This window comes from Vicia villosa, unplaced genomic scaffold (genome assembly GCF_029867415.1).
Source record: "Vicia villosa cultivar HV-30 ecotype Madison, WI unplaced genomic scaffold, Vvil1.0 ctg.000024F_1_1, whole genome shotgun sequence".
NCBI lineage: Eukaryota > Viridiplantae > Streptophyta > Magnoliopsida > Fabales > Fabaceae > Vicia > Vicia villosa.
The window spans coordinates 153,323-170,926 of record NW_026704956.1 but is presented as its reverse complement, the minus strand read 5'-3'; the positions used below and the strand labels follow the sequence as shown (position 1 = coordinate 170,926).

The 17,604-nt window shown below is 34.0% G+C and overlaps 1 protein-coding gene across 1 annotated transcript in view; it reads right to left on the bottom strand.

Annotated features, from left to right (window-relative positions):
• Positions 1 to 234: 234 nt before the first annotated feature.
• Positions 235 to 17,604, bottom strand: part of LOC131622072 (callose synthase 10-like) — a 42,590-nt gene continuing 25,220 nt past the window's right edge. Inside the window, exons 23-51 of the mRNA XM_058893115.1 lie at positions 15,228 to 15,255; positions 14,414 to 14,511; positions 13,957 to 14,038; positions 13,699 to 13,859; positions 13,205 to 13,325; positions 12,933 to 13,027; positions 12,754 to 12,844; positions 12,512 to 12,672; positions 12,325 to 12,434; positions 11,736 to 11,870; positions 11,518 to 11,586; positions 11,244 to 11,415; positions 10,392 to 10,506; positions 9,216 to 9,335; positions 8,269 to 8,384; positions 8,088 to 8,171; positions 6,093 to 6,205; positions 5,637 to 5,689; positions 5,374 to 5,550; positions 5,231 to 5,278; positions 4,805 to 4,963; positions 3,270 to 3,383; positions 3,015 to 3,103; positions 2,754 to 2,912; positions 2,301 to 2,403; positions 1,335 to 1,454; positions 1,066 to 1,116; positions 787 to 969; positions 235 to 591 (exon numbers count right to left, since the gene is read on the bottom strand). Coding sequence (XP_058749098.1) covers positions 355 to 591; positions 787 to 969; positions 1,066 to 1,116; positions 1,335 to 1,454; positions 2,301 to 2,403; positions 2,754 to 2,912; positions 3,015 to 3,103; positions 3,270 to 3,383; positions 4,805 to 4,963; positions 5,231 to 5,278; positions 5,374 to 5,550; positions 5,637 to 5,689; positions 6,093 to 6,205; positions 8,088 to 8,171; positions 8,269 to 8,384; positions 9,216 to 9,335; positions 10,392 to 10,506; positions 11,244 to 11,415; positions 11,518 to 11,586; positions 11,736 to 11,870; positions 12,325 to 12,434; positions 12,512 to 12,672; positions 12,754 to 12,844; positions 12,933 to 13,027; positions 13,205 to 13,325; positions 13,699 to 13,859; positions 13,957 to 14,038; positions 14,414 to 14,511; positions 15,228 to 15,255 — 3,364 coding nt within the window. The 3' untranslated portion in view covers positions 235 to 354. The remainder of the gene's footprint in view (positions 592 to 786; positions 970 to 1,065; positions 1,117 to 1,334; positions 1,455 to 2,300; positions 2,404 to 2,753; positions 2,913 to 3,014; positions 3,104 to 3,269; positions 3,384 to 4,804; positions 4,964 to 5,230; positions 5,279 to 5,373; positions 5,551 to 5,636; positions 5,690 to 6,092; positions 6,206 to 8,087; positions 8,172 to 8,268; positions 8,385 to 9,215; positions 9,336 to 10,391; positions 10,507 to 11,243; positions 11,416 to 11,517; positions 11,587 to 11,735; positions 11,871 to 12,324; positions 12,435 to 12,511; positions 12,673 to 12,753; positions 12,845 to 12,932; positions 13,028 to 13,204; positions 13,326 to 13,698; positions 13,860 to 13,956; positions 14,039 to 14,413; positions 14,512 to 15,227; positions 15,256 to 17,604) is intronic.

Sequence of the window (17,604 nt, the reverse complement as noted above, 5' to 3'; positions counted from 1 at the left end):
CATCAAAGTCATATTCATGAAAATTTACTGTCCCAAGAAAATAGTTCAAAAAAGAAAAATATTAGGCCCTTTACATGCAACGTACAAGAGTATCCCAAAGAATTTGGCTCATCATAAAAAATGAGTTTCAAGATTAGATTTATGTCCAAAATAGATACACATTAAAAATTTGTATTAAATATAAGTTCAAGTTTGTATTGAATTGAGATGATAAATACAAAATACAAGATGAAGGAACTGAATCGCTGATCCATTCAAAAAAAAACATCTTCCTTTCTCTTTTACATAAAATGTACATGCAAGTCAACACTATACTACAAAAAAATATACATCTCAAATATACAAGAGGGGGTGTTAAGACTCGACGTTAGCTTTGTTTCCAGAAAGGATGAGGGAGATTTCAAGACCACGGCTGAAAGCTTGATTAAATAGAAGGCGGGACTGGAAAGTGGAAATGAACGGAAACCATGATAAAAACGCTATTGGTGAAAAAATAATCATACCCATTCCAGCATCATACATTCTAGCAAACTCGCGCACAGAATCCCACAAGCCAAGACTTTTCATTAGACCCTTCCATGTAATTGCCAACTACAAAAGAAAGAAAATCATATAAAATGTTAGGAGTGGTTATTGATTTCAAGTGCCAGCATTGACACTTGGCATAAAAAAGGAAACTTGCTTGCTGATGGTTAGTTGATGTGTGCTAACAGTTGTCCAACATGAGCTCCAGATTGATTCAAATCAAGAAACGTTATACAAAAATAAACCAAATCTAAAACTTACAGATAATATTCCCCATCCAGTAGGGATAAAGGCAAGGATACTCGCGAAAAGATCAGGTATTGAAAGTGGAGTAAAAGCGACAACAAGACACACAGCTGCAACAAGGCCTATAGATACAACTCCCTGTAAGAATCTCAATACAAGCTGAAAATCGGCCGATTTTTTTGGGCTGTAAGTAAAGATCTGCAAAGCAAGGAAATATCATAAACATAAGTAAAGATCGGCTCTGCATGAAAAAAGAGAACACATAAATATAAAATTATCAGGAACGATTCAAACCTTAAATATCAAGACAAATCCAACCAATACAGCCCATGAGAATCCATATATCTACAAAATAGAAAATAGTCAGCACCTATAAATAAGAACTGAGTATTTGCTTTACGTTAATGAAATATTAAAAGAAGCCCTAAACCATCTAACATTAGTATGTCGTACAATTTACAACACAGGCAGTGATTTTTGTATAAAGTATTTGGTTAGGACTCTATGTACATGATAAGTATCAAATATATAGAAGAAGAAGAAGAAGAAGAAGAAATGTTTACTGCAAGTGATGTATCCTTTCCAGTAAGGTGTAACTTATACACAACACCATATTGAAACAAGAAGAACCTTGCACTCAAAATTGTCTCCAAGATGCGACCCCTCACAGTTTGGATATGCATCTATAGAAAGAGAAATTGTCGTCAGAAATTAATACAGAAAGCATCAATATGAAGACTAAAAAGTTGTTGATTGGGTTATTAGTATTTAGTTTTTGTTATTTGTTTAATGTTAAATTGTGACTAAAACCATCACAAAAAGATGCACCATGGCACCATTTCTTGGATATGTTTGGTAAACCTCTATGTAACACATATAAAAAAACATGAGCTCAAAGTATACCTTGGGTGCACACCTATAGTTATCAAAAGCCAAAACTGTGATCCATGTTGTTGAAGTTATGAGGCTTTAGATTGAATACTATTGATTGAAGTTATGAGGCTTTAGATTGAATACTATTGATTGAAGTTATGGGACTGTACCTAAGTATTTCCCTAGTTTAAATAAGCTCTTTCAATTTGATATTAATTATTGTTATTATCGAAAAATATTCTTTACATTGTTTCAAAAGTAAATAGAGAACAATCACTAATTTACTTATAAAGACTATGTTATACCCAACAGATAGGGTTAACGGACTGATTACAATAATTAAAACAATTTACTACCCTAATTAAAGGATTTTGTTCAATCTTGGCTATGGGATCATCATATTCTAGTTTAGAATATAAATAGCTTTTAGGGAGCTACGCTATATTGTTTCTAAAAACCATCAATGTAAATATTTGAGTCACTTTAACACAAACTCAACACCAATGCATTTATGCAAAAACTGAATTGTAAAAGAAGCATTTTACACACAACTCAGGTTGAAAAAGTGATTTCTTTACTTTATAAAAGTAGAGCAATGTTTTATTTTGACCAGATAACTACTATACAAACAATCAAGTGAAACAAATTAATGTTACCTGTTCTTCCAGCCACCACGACTCCCAACTATTTTCTCCCTTCACTCCTACTCCTCCTTTGTAAAGGAGCCAACTTGTCCAATCATCAAAATCTTCCACAGTCCTGTGTACCAGCCAATCAGATTAGTAAACTACACCTTTGTTCACATAAAATAAGATTTAAGAAATCCATCATCTCTCTGAACAAGGAAAAATGATCTATTTAGAAATATAAAAGCATCCAAATTAAAATCAGTAACTTCCATTATGGTCCTCTAAATATGCAAAGTTGACACCTCTTAATTCCTTCAATAATTAATGCATCAAAATAGTATTTCATTGTCAACTTTTGACATCTAATTGGTAATTCAGTCTTCTGTCTACAAATTAAGTATAAATCCATGATAACAAAACTGTATCTACCGTATTTACATTATTTAAAGCACCAAGTAATTAAAACTTCATTCAACTTACTTTTGCCACTCGAAACCAGAAGGGTTGAAAATGTAAGGAGCGAAAAGCCAAGAAATGACAAGGAACCAACTGCTTAGAGTTAGCAAAACATATGTAACAGCACCTCCCTCTGCAAATCCATATGCAATGTAAACTATAAGTAGCAGCGCTACTTCAAGCCTGTTGCATTGCACGGGTATAATAACATCAATCTAACTAAACTTCCATAACAATTAACCAAAACAAAACAAAAATTATTAGTTAACAATAAGTTTTACTCACGCTTTGACAAAGTGGCTTCTAGAATAAAGTCTGTAATTTTCAGCAAACTTTATGTGGCGGACAACAAACCCTCTACCAGTTGCTCGGTACTAAGGTGAAAGGTCAAACACATTCAACTTATGAATTATGAGTGTTCCAATGATGATGATAATAATAATATTATAATTATTAATAATAATAATAATAATAATAATAATAATAATAATAATAAATTATAATAATAATATTAATAATAACAATGATAATAAGACATACTTTAGCGCCTCCATGGAGAACAGTACGCCCAAAATAATGAGTTTTAGTTCCCAAAGAGAAAGTGAAGAAGACAGAACACAACTGAAGTTGCATTGTGATGAAACTAAAAATAGCCTGCAAACATTTTCTAGATATAGTCAATATTCAAGGCCAGCAAGAACAGAATATAAAGTCTGAAAACTGAATATAATTGATATATGTAATACGAGTGCAATATAGTATTAGGAGAAGACGAAGGACGGATGAAGTAAGAAATTGAATATAATCGTGAAACAAGACAATTTAAACTTAGGATAAATTAAACATATAGATCCAGAGTTGAATTTTTTTTTTTGTATGAATAAGAAATGGGTTTTGTCATAATGGAAAAAGTAATCCCATGACCCATCTAGCACAAGATCCTTTGTAGCGCAGTGTTGCTGTATTTGCATTTTATTTCATGAAACTTAGTTCTAATCTGCAATTGATCTTATTATTTGCAATTTTTAGATGTTTAAATTGTTATTGATATGGAAAAAGCAATAAAGTGGCATATTAAACATGCCCACGACCCAGCTTAGAAAATCAGATCCTTAAGTCCCCCTAAAACAATATTTTTAATGCATAAAAAACTAGCTGCTGCGTGTGTAAATTTCTTCTTCCTGGTTGTGTTTTGGTCTTCCAGCATCTTCCCTTTTTATTATGTTTACTTTTGTCTCATCAATCGCTCCTCGTTTTCATTATTTATTCTTCTGCGTGTTCTCTTCTTTCCCACAAAATAGCACTTTTCTTCTCTAACCATCTTTGTCATGTTTTATTTTTTTAAGTTGTGCTTACTGACTGTATTATCGTTTTGATGTTTGGTTGGTATTCTAGCCATATCCAAACAGATTTACTAATAGTGAAGTCGTGTCAAGATTGTATCGGATATTCTTTTTGAAGAAACAATAAATAAATAATAATAATAATAATAATAATAAGAATGGCTACTTATACGAAACGTATTCGGACATATCATATCTGCATCTGTATTTATTGAGAAAATCTAAAGTCTCACATTGGTTACACATAGAGCCTCAAAATATTTATACAGAGTGACACCCCTCACCTTACAAATCGGTTTTGTAAGGTTGAATTAGGCCAAACACTAACTTTAATATGGTATTTGAGCCTATCGATCGAATCATGGATCACCCACCGTTTATATCCACGCATCAAGCCCAATACTGTCCAAAACTGATGGGCGTGAGGGGGTGAGAAAATCTCAAGTCCCACATTGATTAGACGAGTCTAAAAAATGTTTATATAGAGTAACACCTCTCTCACCTTACAAGCCGGTTTTGTAGGGATGATGAGTTAGGTCAAACTCTTATTCTAATAGTATCAAATATGCGCCAATGGCCACTTACGTGTTTTTTAAGTATGAACTTCCTCAATAACAATGTTTTACAATACCTTAATATTTAATTTTCTTAATTATATATTAACACTGATAAAACGAAAGCAATTAAAGTGAGAAAACAATGAAGAAAGATATTCTGACAACATAGACTAACCTTCAGTAATCCTAATTCAAGTATAAAACCCATTATCATTGGTACTGCAGTAAAAACACCAATTTGCACCAAAAACTGAGCATTCAAAGCTGCATCGAGTGCCGTGTTACCCATCAGCTTTGCCTTTTCTGAGACAGCTTCATCAAGACCAGAAAATGCCTGAGAGCAAGAACATCATCAAGAAACAATATCAACTTCAATAAAGTCCCAAAGAGTGGGGATTAAGAAATATTTGAATTTTTCAGCAAAAACATTTTCCTTCAGAAATCATGCCTGCAGCACAACTCAGGGGTATAACATAACATGTAAACCCAAATTCAAAATCTATTCACTAAACTATTAGGTTTCATGGGACTGAAAATGTGACTAATTGAGAAACTTAACAGTTAAACATAGCAGATAATTGAACAAAAATTAACAGTTTACCAGGTATGCTCTTCCATAGAGAAATACATATACTGTGAGGACTGTCATCTGTATAATAAGAAATCAGATAAAGTCAATGGACAAACAAATACAGACAACATCACCATATTTTCCAATAAATATTGAGAGCTTAAGAACTATACCATGGTACAAACATAATAACCAACAGTTGTGAAGTAGAAAGAAAGCATTCTGAAGAAATCAAACAGTTGCCCGAGCCTGTAAATATCCCTGCTAAGCACTTGCTCTCCATTACCACCTGCTACTTTCCCTTCAAAGAGGGCAATCTGGTTTAAACCAACATCCCTTCCTTTTCCAACCTAAAGAAGATAAGAGCAATTAGCAAATGGAAAAGTTACATGGAGCTGAAACCAGAAAGTATCTGCAGTGTACTTGTATATTCAACCTGGATGTATTCATGGTGTGTGACATTTCCAAGCCGCAGCGTAGAGTTGAAGCCTGCAGTGTATTTATTTCTCAATCTCACCAGATAAATCATATAGAACAAAAGCATATCGATGGATATATTAAAAAGAGATCATTAAAAATTTGCATAATCATGGTCCTAGACATATGGCAAGAATAGACAATTCCCAATCCTAGTGAATTTTATAGTATTATAATTAACTTTTAAATACACATGGTTTATAAAATGCATCTCGTGAAAATAGTATAATGACCAGTCATTGTCTACCTTTCACCACATTACTGTCGAAATGCTTAACTAAGAACTTTTGACAACTGCACTATCTGCTGCCAGCTAAGCACTGATGATAGTTGATACTTAGTTACACTATTTATTCATCTGCACACTACTCACCATAAAAGCAAATATGCATTACAGAAACGATTCTTTACTCACCAGCATATATATCTTCACTTATATTAATAACACGTGAAGCTTTACTAATCCCTCCTCGGGTTATATGAAATATTCTGTCAAATACATCTGGATGGCCATAGTGCATGCGGACTCTGCAAGGTTTTTTCCCAACAAAAAAAATGTAAGTATGACAATCTAAATTAATAAAAGCTATAATTAGCATTGTTTAGGAGAGTATAAACTTCAAAACGGAGACTCTTAACGAATCCATTTAAAATCATCGGCCTAAAGCTAAATCTTTGTAATCTAAAATTGCGACATAAGTGCAGAAACATCAACAATGGTTTGAAAGTCATTATAAAGCTTATTTTTGGTTTCTCATAAGTTCTCCAAAGTAGCCAATCTTGAATAGCGACACGGAGTGGCTGACCCCAAAAGTGGGATAGTGGAATAGTGTAGGGCAGGATGACAGCTATTTGATCATACTTTTGACAAATTACATGAATAACTATTAACATATATTTAATGCAAAATTAAACAACCAACTCAAAAGTCAAAACTCATAAAAGATTCAAAAATCAAAGCACAAGGCTGCAAAGAAGAAAAAGACGCACAATGTGGATGGAAGAAAAACAGAGAAGAAAAAGAAAATCAGAGGAACAATGGATACAAAAAAACGAAGAAAATGCAAATAAAAGAAAGAAACTAAGAAAAATAACAACCCGAAGAAAAAAAACGATGGTTTGTATGCTGGAACTGCAAAAGAAAGAAACAAAGTGCAGAAACGATGGATGGAGGAAGGTTGGGGTTGAAGAGGAACTCAAATTTAATGTAAAAACCCAGAATTACAATTGCAACATTGGGAAAACCCTCCACTGAAGATAATTGTATTCAAGGAAACGATGGATGGAGGAAGGTTGGGGTTGAAGAGGAACTCAAATTTAATGTAAAAACCCAGAATTACAATTGCAACATTGGGAAAACCCTCCACTGAAGATAATTGTATTCAAGGCATGTCAGTCACTAATGTGGCCATGCGGGTATCCCTTCCAGTCAGAATTCTAATTTTGATTCTCCACATAGCGGAAGTCTAACCCCATCCGCTAGACCCCATATCCTTGGAGTTGTCGGTATCATGATGCTACCTTTACAGTATTTAATCCATGGTTATCAAAATCGCAATCTAAATCTTAAAATCTTACGATTTTACGATCTCACTCACCCCCAATGATCTATATCTTATGTAGAATCATATTTTTTTAGTCAAATTGTGGGGGAAAAAATGGTAAAACCAATGATTATGTGCGATTGAACAATTTCAGCCACAATTGGCCATTTTCCGACCACTACCATTACAAGCACAGAAGGATGACAAGATACAAAGGCACAACAATTTTGGTTCGGTAGAGTCCATTTTCCCAGGATTACATTTGTAAAGAAAATATCAAATAGAAATACTTCAAATATGTACTATTATTTTCTCTTTAAGTGGTATCTTATGATTTTTATAATGATCTTATGTTTTGCAATCTTGCTACCCCCTCTCGATCTTACAAAAATAATTGAGTAGGATCTTCCGATCTTAGTGGCGATCTTATATTTTACGATCTTACCATCCCCTCCTGATCTTATGCAAGATCCCAATTTTGACGACCTTGATTTAATCATAATGTTGGCATTGAATAGTAAAACATAAATTGTACTTCTTGATAAAATAAACAAATATTGGAAGTATCTGAGGCTTGCCGATATAGAACGCTGCCAGAACGGATCTAAACACTAATGCTATTCATGGTAGATGAAATCATCAATAGCCAATAGTCTAAACAGAAATCAAACACAACATCGAGTCAGTGATTGTCCACAAGCTAAAGGAAAGAAAATTTAGGAGTATCATTCTTAGAGAATGAAAAACAACCACCACTACTATCATCGCTTTGTCCCACCAAGCGGAATCAGCCACAAAGATCAAATAACACATCAAACCATAAATATGTTATGAAATGTACACCTGCGGTAATAAACAAAACTTACTTGAGAGGATTTGCTAAAACACGCTGAGCTAAGGTTACAAAGCTAGTTTCTTGATTCGACATGAACCAAGCCAAGGATGAGACACTGCAGAAGTATCAGCATGCAATATGTGAGCAAATGAGGAGTTAAAGCCCAATAGTGTAACTTCATTTAATGAATTCCTTAAGAGTGGATGTTATACCTTCCCGTAAAAACATGTTCCCTCACTCCGAGAATGGTTGGAGGGCGACGGCCGTGATTCGCGTGAAACTCCTCAAGAAGATTTCTCATTTTCATCGCCTCCTCAAGATAATTGTCCTAGAAAACAAAATGTATCCAATAACTATGTCTGGAAAACTGATCCAATCACTTTATCATTTACAACATATATTTTATGGAATACGAGATATTTCTCCACTAAATACTGATAGTCCCAAACAGCTAGTGTGAAAACTGAATATGTATTTCAAGTTAATGAATGTAATTTACAAGCACTAATATGTTTCTATAGGCTATTCTAACCTAAAAGGCATGACTAATGGACTAATAGGCCGAATAAAGACTACTAAAAAATATAATCATTTACAACACCTAACTTCGACTAGTGAACCAAATATTAATCCAAGAACAAACAAGAAGTAAATGTTTGAGAAACCGCATTAACTACAGATATGGCCAAGTAGTCCTTGAGAGGGTTGTAAAAATCTCATTTCATGATCTTGCTTTTTGGATTGAATTAGGCCTTGCCCAAACTCTAAGAAGATAAAAAAGACTACCCTAGATCTGTTGGCCGCTCGTATTTGTCCATGTTTCATTTCAGCTTCAAACGCACAACATGGGGAGTGTGTTTTGAGAAGTAACATTGATGAGAGATATGACCAAAGTAGTCTTTATAAGGCCAAAAGAATTCTCATCTCTTCCAATAACTTTTTGGATTGAGGTAGGACTCACTGAAATTCTGAGTGTACAATGAGAGACAATAGTTTGCATAGAAAAGCAAAAATATAGAATTTGAGTGAAGTACAACAGGATAAAATTTGCAAAACAGTGTGACTGTGACATATAATATGATATGTAAAAAAGTTAAAATATCATGCATAATTGTTTAAGAAACAGAAAGAAAAAATTATCAGGAAACAATGTCCTGACCTGATTCATATCAATAGTTTGAAGTGCATCACCACGAGTGAATACTATTGCATGGTTTTGGTTCTCAGGCTTTCCTTCACCGAGCTTTGGATCCCCAGGAAGTTTGATTGAATATATTTCCTTTATGCAAGAAGAGCATAAAGAACCCGTCAAGGAAAAGAACACAATATTTAAGGGAAAAAACTGTATTTGATCAACCATATTTTAATAACAACTTAGTAATTCACGACGCAAATTAAGTCCCAAAATAACACCATGATTTCTATTTCAATAATGAATGACAAAGTAACCAATCCAAGAACAAAAAACAACATTGAAACTGAAAATAAAAACTGAAAATAAAAAGGAAAGAATGAGTTTGGGAAACTGAAAATAAAAATTATCCATCAAAGCCCTGAGTATATGGTAAGCAAACAATTAACAGCATAAATCTCTTTCAATAAAAAAAAAAAAGTTTATTCACAAATATAATACCAATGGCATATCAACTAAACAAAGTAATTAGAGGTAAGACAAAAGCCCTAGAATTAATCATGTCCATTGCACCAAAGGGAGGTTACAAACAACAAACAATACTTTCTCGATGATAACTAATTTCACTGTTTCCTTGTTCAAATGTATAGAAACAGAAAACATGATGAAAATAAGGTTGCAATTTTGTAAATCAAAGTCAAAACAAAACTGAAAATGATTTCTCAATTGGCAGATGCCTTTGCTAAAGCCTGGTGCATATGATTTAAATGCTCCAGCCTGAGCGGGTGCTGAAAATGATTACGGAGCAATGTATTATTTGTATAGGATATGGATTTATTTTGTATATTTCCTAGAGCCTATATAAATTCGACCATGTTTTATAGTTTAGACACAGTTTCATCATATGTCCTTCTGGCTTTCTCTCTTTCATCACAGACAAAAACAATAAACAAAAACATAGACGATTTCATCACATTTTAGGCATAAAAACAGTCACCAGTAGTATTATTATGCTAATCTTATAAATGGGAAGATTTGTAGTATATCACCCAAGCCAAATGTGGAATTGCACAAATCTAAACATTTCAAAGCACAAACCTTGACACAAACATATAACATCAAAAACATAAGCAGAAACACCACTAGCAAGTTAATGGTAAATAGTAACGAGTAAAAATGGCATTAGTCAAAGCTTTTTTCCACCTGATCCTTTCCGTTTATATCGGCTTTGACAAGCTTTGAGTAAAACACTCGTGGGGTGTTTTCATCAGTTGTACTTTCATCAACATGAATGAAAGCAACTCGGAGACCCTCATTCCTGATAACATAGACAGATTTGATGTAAGTTGAAGTATTTAAAAAAAAAAAAACAGAAATTATTCTTTCTATACGCATATATAACTGAAATAAAAACTAATTGAGAAAAATCAGCAACAGCAGTGTCACTTAAAATATCTACCAATGTCGCATTTTGCAATTCAAAAGGCATGAATGAGATGGTATTCATCAACACCCTCCCCTACTATAACAACATTTGCATCACAAAAAACTTCAACAAATTAATAACCTCAATGCTTCCGGTGAACGCCACAGGAAAGATACTAATAGAAAATGATTTCTTTGAAAAAATTAAAGGCTATTGAATGCGCTCCACTATGAAAAGTTACTGAATCTTCTGAGGTACTAGAATTATAATAATTCTCTGTTAGCCCTTTCCCAATAGAAGTGTAATTGACTATCCAACGGTTTTTGACAACTCTAACTATTATAGCACTTGCAAAAATATCAACAAAAAAGATAGAGAAAAACATGCAATACACTAACAAATACACACAAAAAGATAGATACACTCAAATTTCAAATATGCAATGGATATTTGACATTAGAGGCATCTAAGGCAATCTTCATTCTATAAAATATTCAGGAAAGCAGTAATGCCTGACTACCATACATACTAGGCTACTATCACACAGATGCCCATATAAAATACATAATCATACTGCCAGTTTTGATACTAAGAGTGCTTGGTAAAATGCGACCACACGATTTTGATACCTCTGCAACAACAAAGCAATATCAGCAGCTTCTGGTGCCTTTCGCTGCTTCTGTTGACCATAAATTTGGCACGATACAACATAAGTAAACTTCAAATCTGCTTGTGCCCGTGATTCTCGTGATGATTCAAAGCCTTGACTTGTAATGAAATTGTTCTGAGAATAATTGTCCACTATGGATACAGCAGATGTCAGCAAATATACATGTCAAGCTTAATTAGAACAATAAAAAACAGAAAATGACAGTGGAACAAGAAATGTTTTTATTTAACTACCTCCCAGTGATCTTCTCTCTAGATAACTCTGCAGCACCAAAGCTCTCCTGTAATACATCATGCCACGTACTGAAAATCCAAAGAGGAAGGGATTTAAGAAACATCAGCTCAGTGTTCAGGTAAGACACCAAAATTACGGGGAATACATTTTTTACGCATCAACCATATCAAATGGAAACATAAACTCAGACAAATAAGATTTGCCAAGAATTTATAACCTGTTCTTGCCAGAGTCTGCCCTCGATAAGATGCCCAAAAACGAAGTTCCAAAGTGTCACTAGAACTTTCTTGAAGTTCTGCGTCCTCAGTAGATGAAACTCGACCAATTCTTTCAAGAAAGTTGTCCCATTCATCTGCAATATAAAACAATCATATTTGAATCCCAGAATAGCAAGGTTCATCATAACAAAAAAGCATTTCGTGTTTTACTCCTATCCACAAACAACATAAATTAGAATGATAAATTTACTTGCCCTCTTACTTTTATATTATTTTTCTTTTGCTCTAAAATTGGATAAGATTGGGGAAGGGGAACACAATAGGGTAATAATGAAGTCTCAAGACAAAACGATTAATGGATAAAAATTGCAAATGTGAAAAGTAAATACAGCTCTAACAAGGGTTCAGTCAGTCAACATTTGAGAAACATAACATTGCATTAGAATTCTTTCGAGAAAAAGTCAGGTAAGCTTTCAATTTTACATCATGAATATACTTGGATACATTAAGTACTGAAAACTCTAGGAACTATAAACGTTGACATTTTTATTCTTCACATAAGGGAATCAAAGAGAATAGAAACATTACCTGGAAATATCTTTTGAAGATAGAATAGAATAGATATTCCATCTTCATTCTCCTTTTGTAATTCAGATGTACTATAAAGCACGGTTTCACTATAGTATGGAGTGAAAACGCTATAATAAACAAAACACAACAAATGTTAATGTTGAGAGAATAACACAATAAAGTATATGCATAAGCACTCATATACCTGAATGGCAATGTTTCACTAACAGGTTTTGCTGAAGGCATATCCATAAATAATGAATTTGTGAAAAACTCTAGTCTTCTCCTAGCTTCTAGATTTTTTGGAACATTAGCAGCAGAGTCCTTTACAGTAAGCAGAAGATGCAACCGCTTCACAAGCTCTTTCTACAACAAACCTCAAAAATTACTTGATATGTATGAACAGTGAAAACAATGACAGCTTATATGAAAATACAAGGCACTTACTATTTCAGGATCATTAGGCCACTGAATCCTAGAAAAAAGGCGGCCCTCATCCCTAGCCCTTGCTAAAATGTTCCATGTATCAAGATTCTCTCTGGAAATAAAAAAAATTAGTGATAAATATTAAGAAAAAAAAGTAATCTATAAAAAAGTTAAGTAATCTTACTTATGCAACCATGTACCTTAAATCAGAGGACACCAGGTCATGAGTAACAACATCATACAGCTCATATACAGCTTTTGCAGCACCTTTTGCAAGTGCAGGATCATTTCGAGTCTGACAAATAAGGAGTGGGGTACGGTTAATATACCATTTTTACCAAATATTTGTGATTTTTACATTATTAAGTTATTTCCGTTAATAGTTGAGTATTCCTAATACTTGATTATAAGATAGAACAAACTACCCAAAAAAAATAAGATAAGGATTAAATATACTCAACCAAAGAATTACCAGAAGTCCAGTCAATGCTGTCAGTCTAGACATAACAAGCGGAAGCTTCTTGAGAGTCAAGGTTATAACAAGTGAATCCTCTGATATACTGTTATTGATCTCACGAAAAATTCTTTCCACCCTGTCAAGGAGAATATTTACAATCTTTCATCAAGAATGTATCTGACACTCAACAAAAAATAATGTACTAACCAGTGAAATGAGAAAAAAAAAACATAAATTTAACATTCAAAAGAAATTTCAAAACAGATGGTTAAGAATCGTATATTCGGTGAGATAAGACCTAAAATATAAACTAAGATACTCCTAGACAAGTTCAAGATATTATGAGATATTTTTTTATTTTCTAACAACTCTCAATAGCTTTTGAAACTGCAACATGTATAGCCCTTGACACTTCTTATCTTTGTAGATGGATTTAATATTTATGTCTTCTCTATCCAAGAATATGCAACAGATAAGTATATGCAGTAAGATATAGCAGGAGTTCATACCAAAGCCTTCCTTCGTTATCAACTAAGGAATATAATATTTTTTCAATACTGCGATAGCACTCCTGAACTGCATATGCCATATATTCATCCCTAGAGATCCTGCTCCACAGATCTGCCTGTGTATCTTTGCAGTCCACAGCCAAATCTACCGCCAACAGGATCTGAAAAAGAAAGATATTAAGCCAGAAAGCATATGGAATCTATGAAAACTATAGAAGTCATCCATTCAAAATTATTCATATTGCATAGTAGTTTCACCTTACTGCTTAGCAGAAACAAAGGCCATTGAACTAGTCTCAGAGTTCCTGCATTGCTCGGAATAGAAAGTAGGTCCATTTCCCTGTAACAGTAAAAAAATAAACAAATAGGCAACAAATCAAAAGCTATGAGCGGCAACACAGGACTTTAAAACCCAAAAAGACAACAAATCATGTTTTTCACATTTCTTTAGAGCGAAGAAATATTAATAAACAGAAAAAGAAATGTATAGTACTAGGAGGATAAATTATCCTTCAACATTTAGTAAATGAAGGGGGGGAAACTCGAGGTCAAAATATGCAAAATAATCCACCCAATTACTTTGCATAAGTTTTGGTTACCCACAGTAAGCGTCTTTGAGTAGAAGAAAAGGAATAGATTGAATATGCAAAGCCTTCCAGTTCAAGTACACAAGATTTTTGAAACATAGTCAAGCAGCAAGTTTACTTCGACTAACCTATTGCTAATATAATCTTCCTCGCGTAGGCTTTTGATTATCTCATTCCAAAATGGAGCAAACATGGCAGCATATGCTTTGTTCATATCCTGAGAATCCTGTACAAAACAAACCACATTCATTTACCCATACTGCATTCTCTATATTCCACGCAAAAGAATGGTGCATGAATAAGATCACAATAATTGCAAACGGCATATTTCCACTTGGGCAGGTAGAAAAAACACATCAAAATGTCCTATTATCAATCGCGTAACTTTGATGTGTACACAAGCAAAGAGTCAATTTCTGCCAACACCGGAAATTAAAATTGACATATACATCAAATAAGTACTATAAAAATTAAAATCTAACCGATATCCAAACTTTGAATACAGTGAACACATTACTCACTTCAAATGTGAAGTTCTCCAAACATTGAAATCAAGTCAAATCAACTTCATACTACTCAAACTATTTGATATTGAATTGTCAGTTTCATCATACAAACACATGTGTGTATGTTTTGCAATAATGCCAACAACTACCCTTGGTTAAGATTTCCTAAACTCAAACTTACCCTCCTTTACGCCTATCACCTTGCTCAACAAAAACGATTAAATATGAAGAAATTATTATCATTATGGAGAAAGATTTCTGCACTACTATTTTCTGAAAATTCCCCCACATGTTGCTTGTCCTAAGACTCTCTGTTGCAATGTTGTCAATGTAGCGTAAGACTTCCCATGTGAGTCCACCCCAGAATATAACCCTCCCTTGAAGTACCAGTAACAACAACAAACCCAACAATCATAATGATGATAATGATGATCACCTGAGTTGATGGTCCATTGATGGGAATCCTGAAAAAGCACAAATGAAAACAAATTTAGCATGAAAAAAACTCCAGATAAAAACGAAAAATGCATTTCAAATAAATCAAACAATAAAACAATTTGTCATTTAAGGTCACAAGCACACCAAAACTTTGTATAACTAAAAAATTACATAAGAAATTTAAGAAAAGTATATTGAAGGATACAAGCAAAGATATTGCTATATGCCACTGGGATTTCTGGGAGATAATCTACCATTGGAAAATTTGATTCATATTGTGACACTTTATCATTCTTGTTTTGTGAGAATAGAATTGTATTTTATTATATTTGTTTATGCTTCTGTGTGTGTTTAATCTTGCCTGGCAAGCCTTTGTTGATAGTCTCCCTGCAGCCAGATTGGCATCAGCTAGTTAGAGGGATCTGCTAGCTGGCACTGGCAGTTACACTAGGTATAAGACAAATTCAACTTAAGTGTGGGTTTTGGAAGTGAGTAAACTATGTAAACAGAACTCTTCAGTATACACGAGAATTGAGATTCCAATTCTCTCTATACATTTAGCCTTTCTAATATGATATTCCCTCTTTCGCAAATTATAAGTCAATTTGCCCAAAATATTTGTCCCAAATTATAAGTCACTTTACAATCCCACTACATCATTAATGACTTTTTGTCTAATATACGCACTACTATTTATTTCTTTTTCTTCTTTCAATATTTTTAATTTCGCTTTCCAATATAATTATCGAAGGGCGTTTTTATAAAGTCGTACATCATTTCACTTTTCCATAAAGTAATAATTATATTTCTTAATTCGTGTGAAATGACCAAAACGTCTTGTAATTTGGGACGGAGGGAGTATCATTGAACTCAGGTTATCATCCTCCTTTGTAACCACCCCTGTTAAACATGACAGTGTTGAACTCACGTCCTCTACCACAAGATTTGGCAGCTTCGTCTGATATAATTACTTTCCAATTGAAATGTCTGATATGCTCAATGAAGAGAACTTCCTCATTTGGCGTCAACAGATCCAACCAGTGATCAACGCACAATTTTCAAGATTACATCTACTTTCGAGAAATTCCACAGCAATTTGTGCCTGACTCAGTTTCTGGTTTTCTCATCAAAAATTTGGCATATCACACATTGCTGAAGCAAGATCAGTGGTTGCTTTCACGACTTCAATCCACGATCTCTGCATCTATCATGATACATATTCTTGGACGCACTCATGCATCTGAGCTTTGCATGTGCACTCACAATCATTTTCAAAAACTCAAGTGTATGAAACTGTGATCAGAGTTTCGTGCAAGTGTTTTTGAAAATTCATCAATTGAGGAGCTTCTCCTTCACATTGAGGCGATTATGATTGGTTAGTTTCTGTTGTAGATCAAGTTCTGTCTGAACAGCATATAGATGTCATCCTTGAAGGACCACAAGACTATTGCTGCAGTTTCTGAAATTGAAAGCAAGTTTGAATTGATTCAGCTTGAAGAAGTTAAGGCACTGTTGCTTGCTCATGAAATGCGTCTAACCAAGTTTCGGAAGAAACTTCAAGCTGGCGCCGGATCTACCAACCTTACTCTGTCCACCTGATTCTGTCACAGATCAAGAGGACACTAAATCTACTGATGCTCATCTTGCCTCTGACACAGAATTGATATTATAATCAACAACACTCTGAGAATAAATTCTGCATAGGTTGCTAGAAGAAATACAGACTGTTAATCAAATAAAATAGCTGTTGGTAGCTAACTCAACCTTTAGGAATTAGAGAGCTTAGTCCCTCTCAACCAACCTATTGACAGATAACCCAAGGCACTCCATTGTACACTCCTTCAATTTATAGATACATAAAATACAATAACTGCTAATTGCTGTTCCATTTTGTAACTACAACATAACTTCTGTTTCAGGCCCTCTTGGTGTAACGGTCTTTTTCCTAGCATAAGTTTTCATAGTGGGAGGCCTTCCTATTACTTACATGCTTCTTGTGGCTGCGGCAGGTTTGGTAATATTGAGTGTCAAGTACGCTTCATGTTTGGACTGGACACATTGCCTTAATCTGGTATCTACAGTTTCAATCATCACTACCTACTTAGTGATTCGTAAGGCTACCAGGAATCACTGCTAGATTCTCCAAATCTGAGTGGATTTCCTCATTTTGGTTTTGTCAACATACAGAGAAGTCCTCAACATCTCCCATCACCACCTCATTATCCTCAACCTAATGCCCAAGCTCACCAACTCTGCACCTTCATCCATGTATGTATTTTCAGGCAATTCAAAACCATGGTTGAATTGCAATTTGGTTTCAAAATTAAGTCCCTTCAAACTGAACGGGAAGTGAGGATTTAGACCATTCACCAATT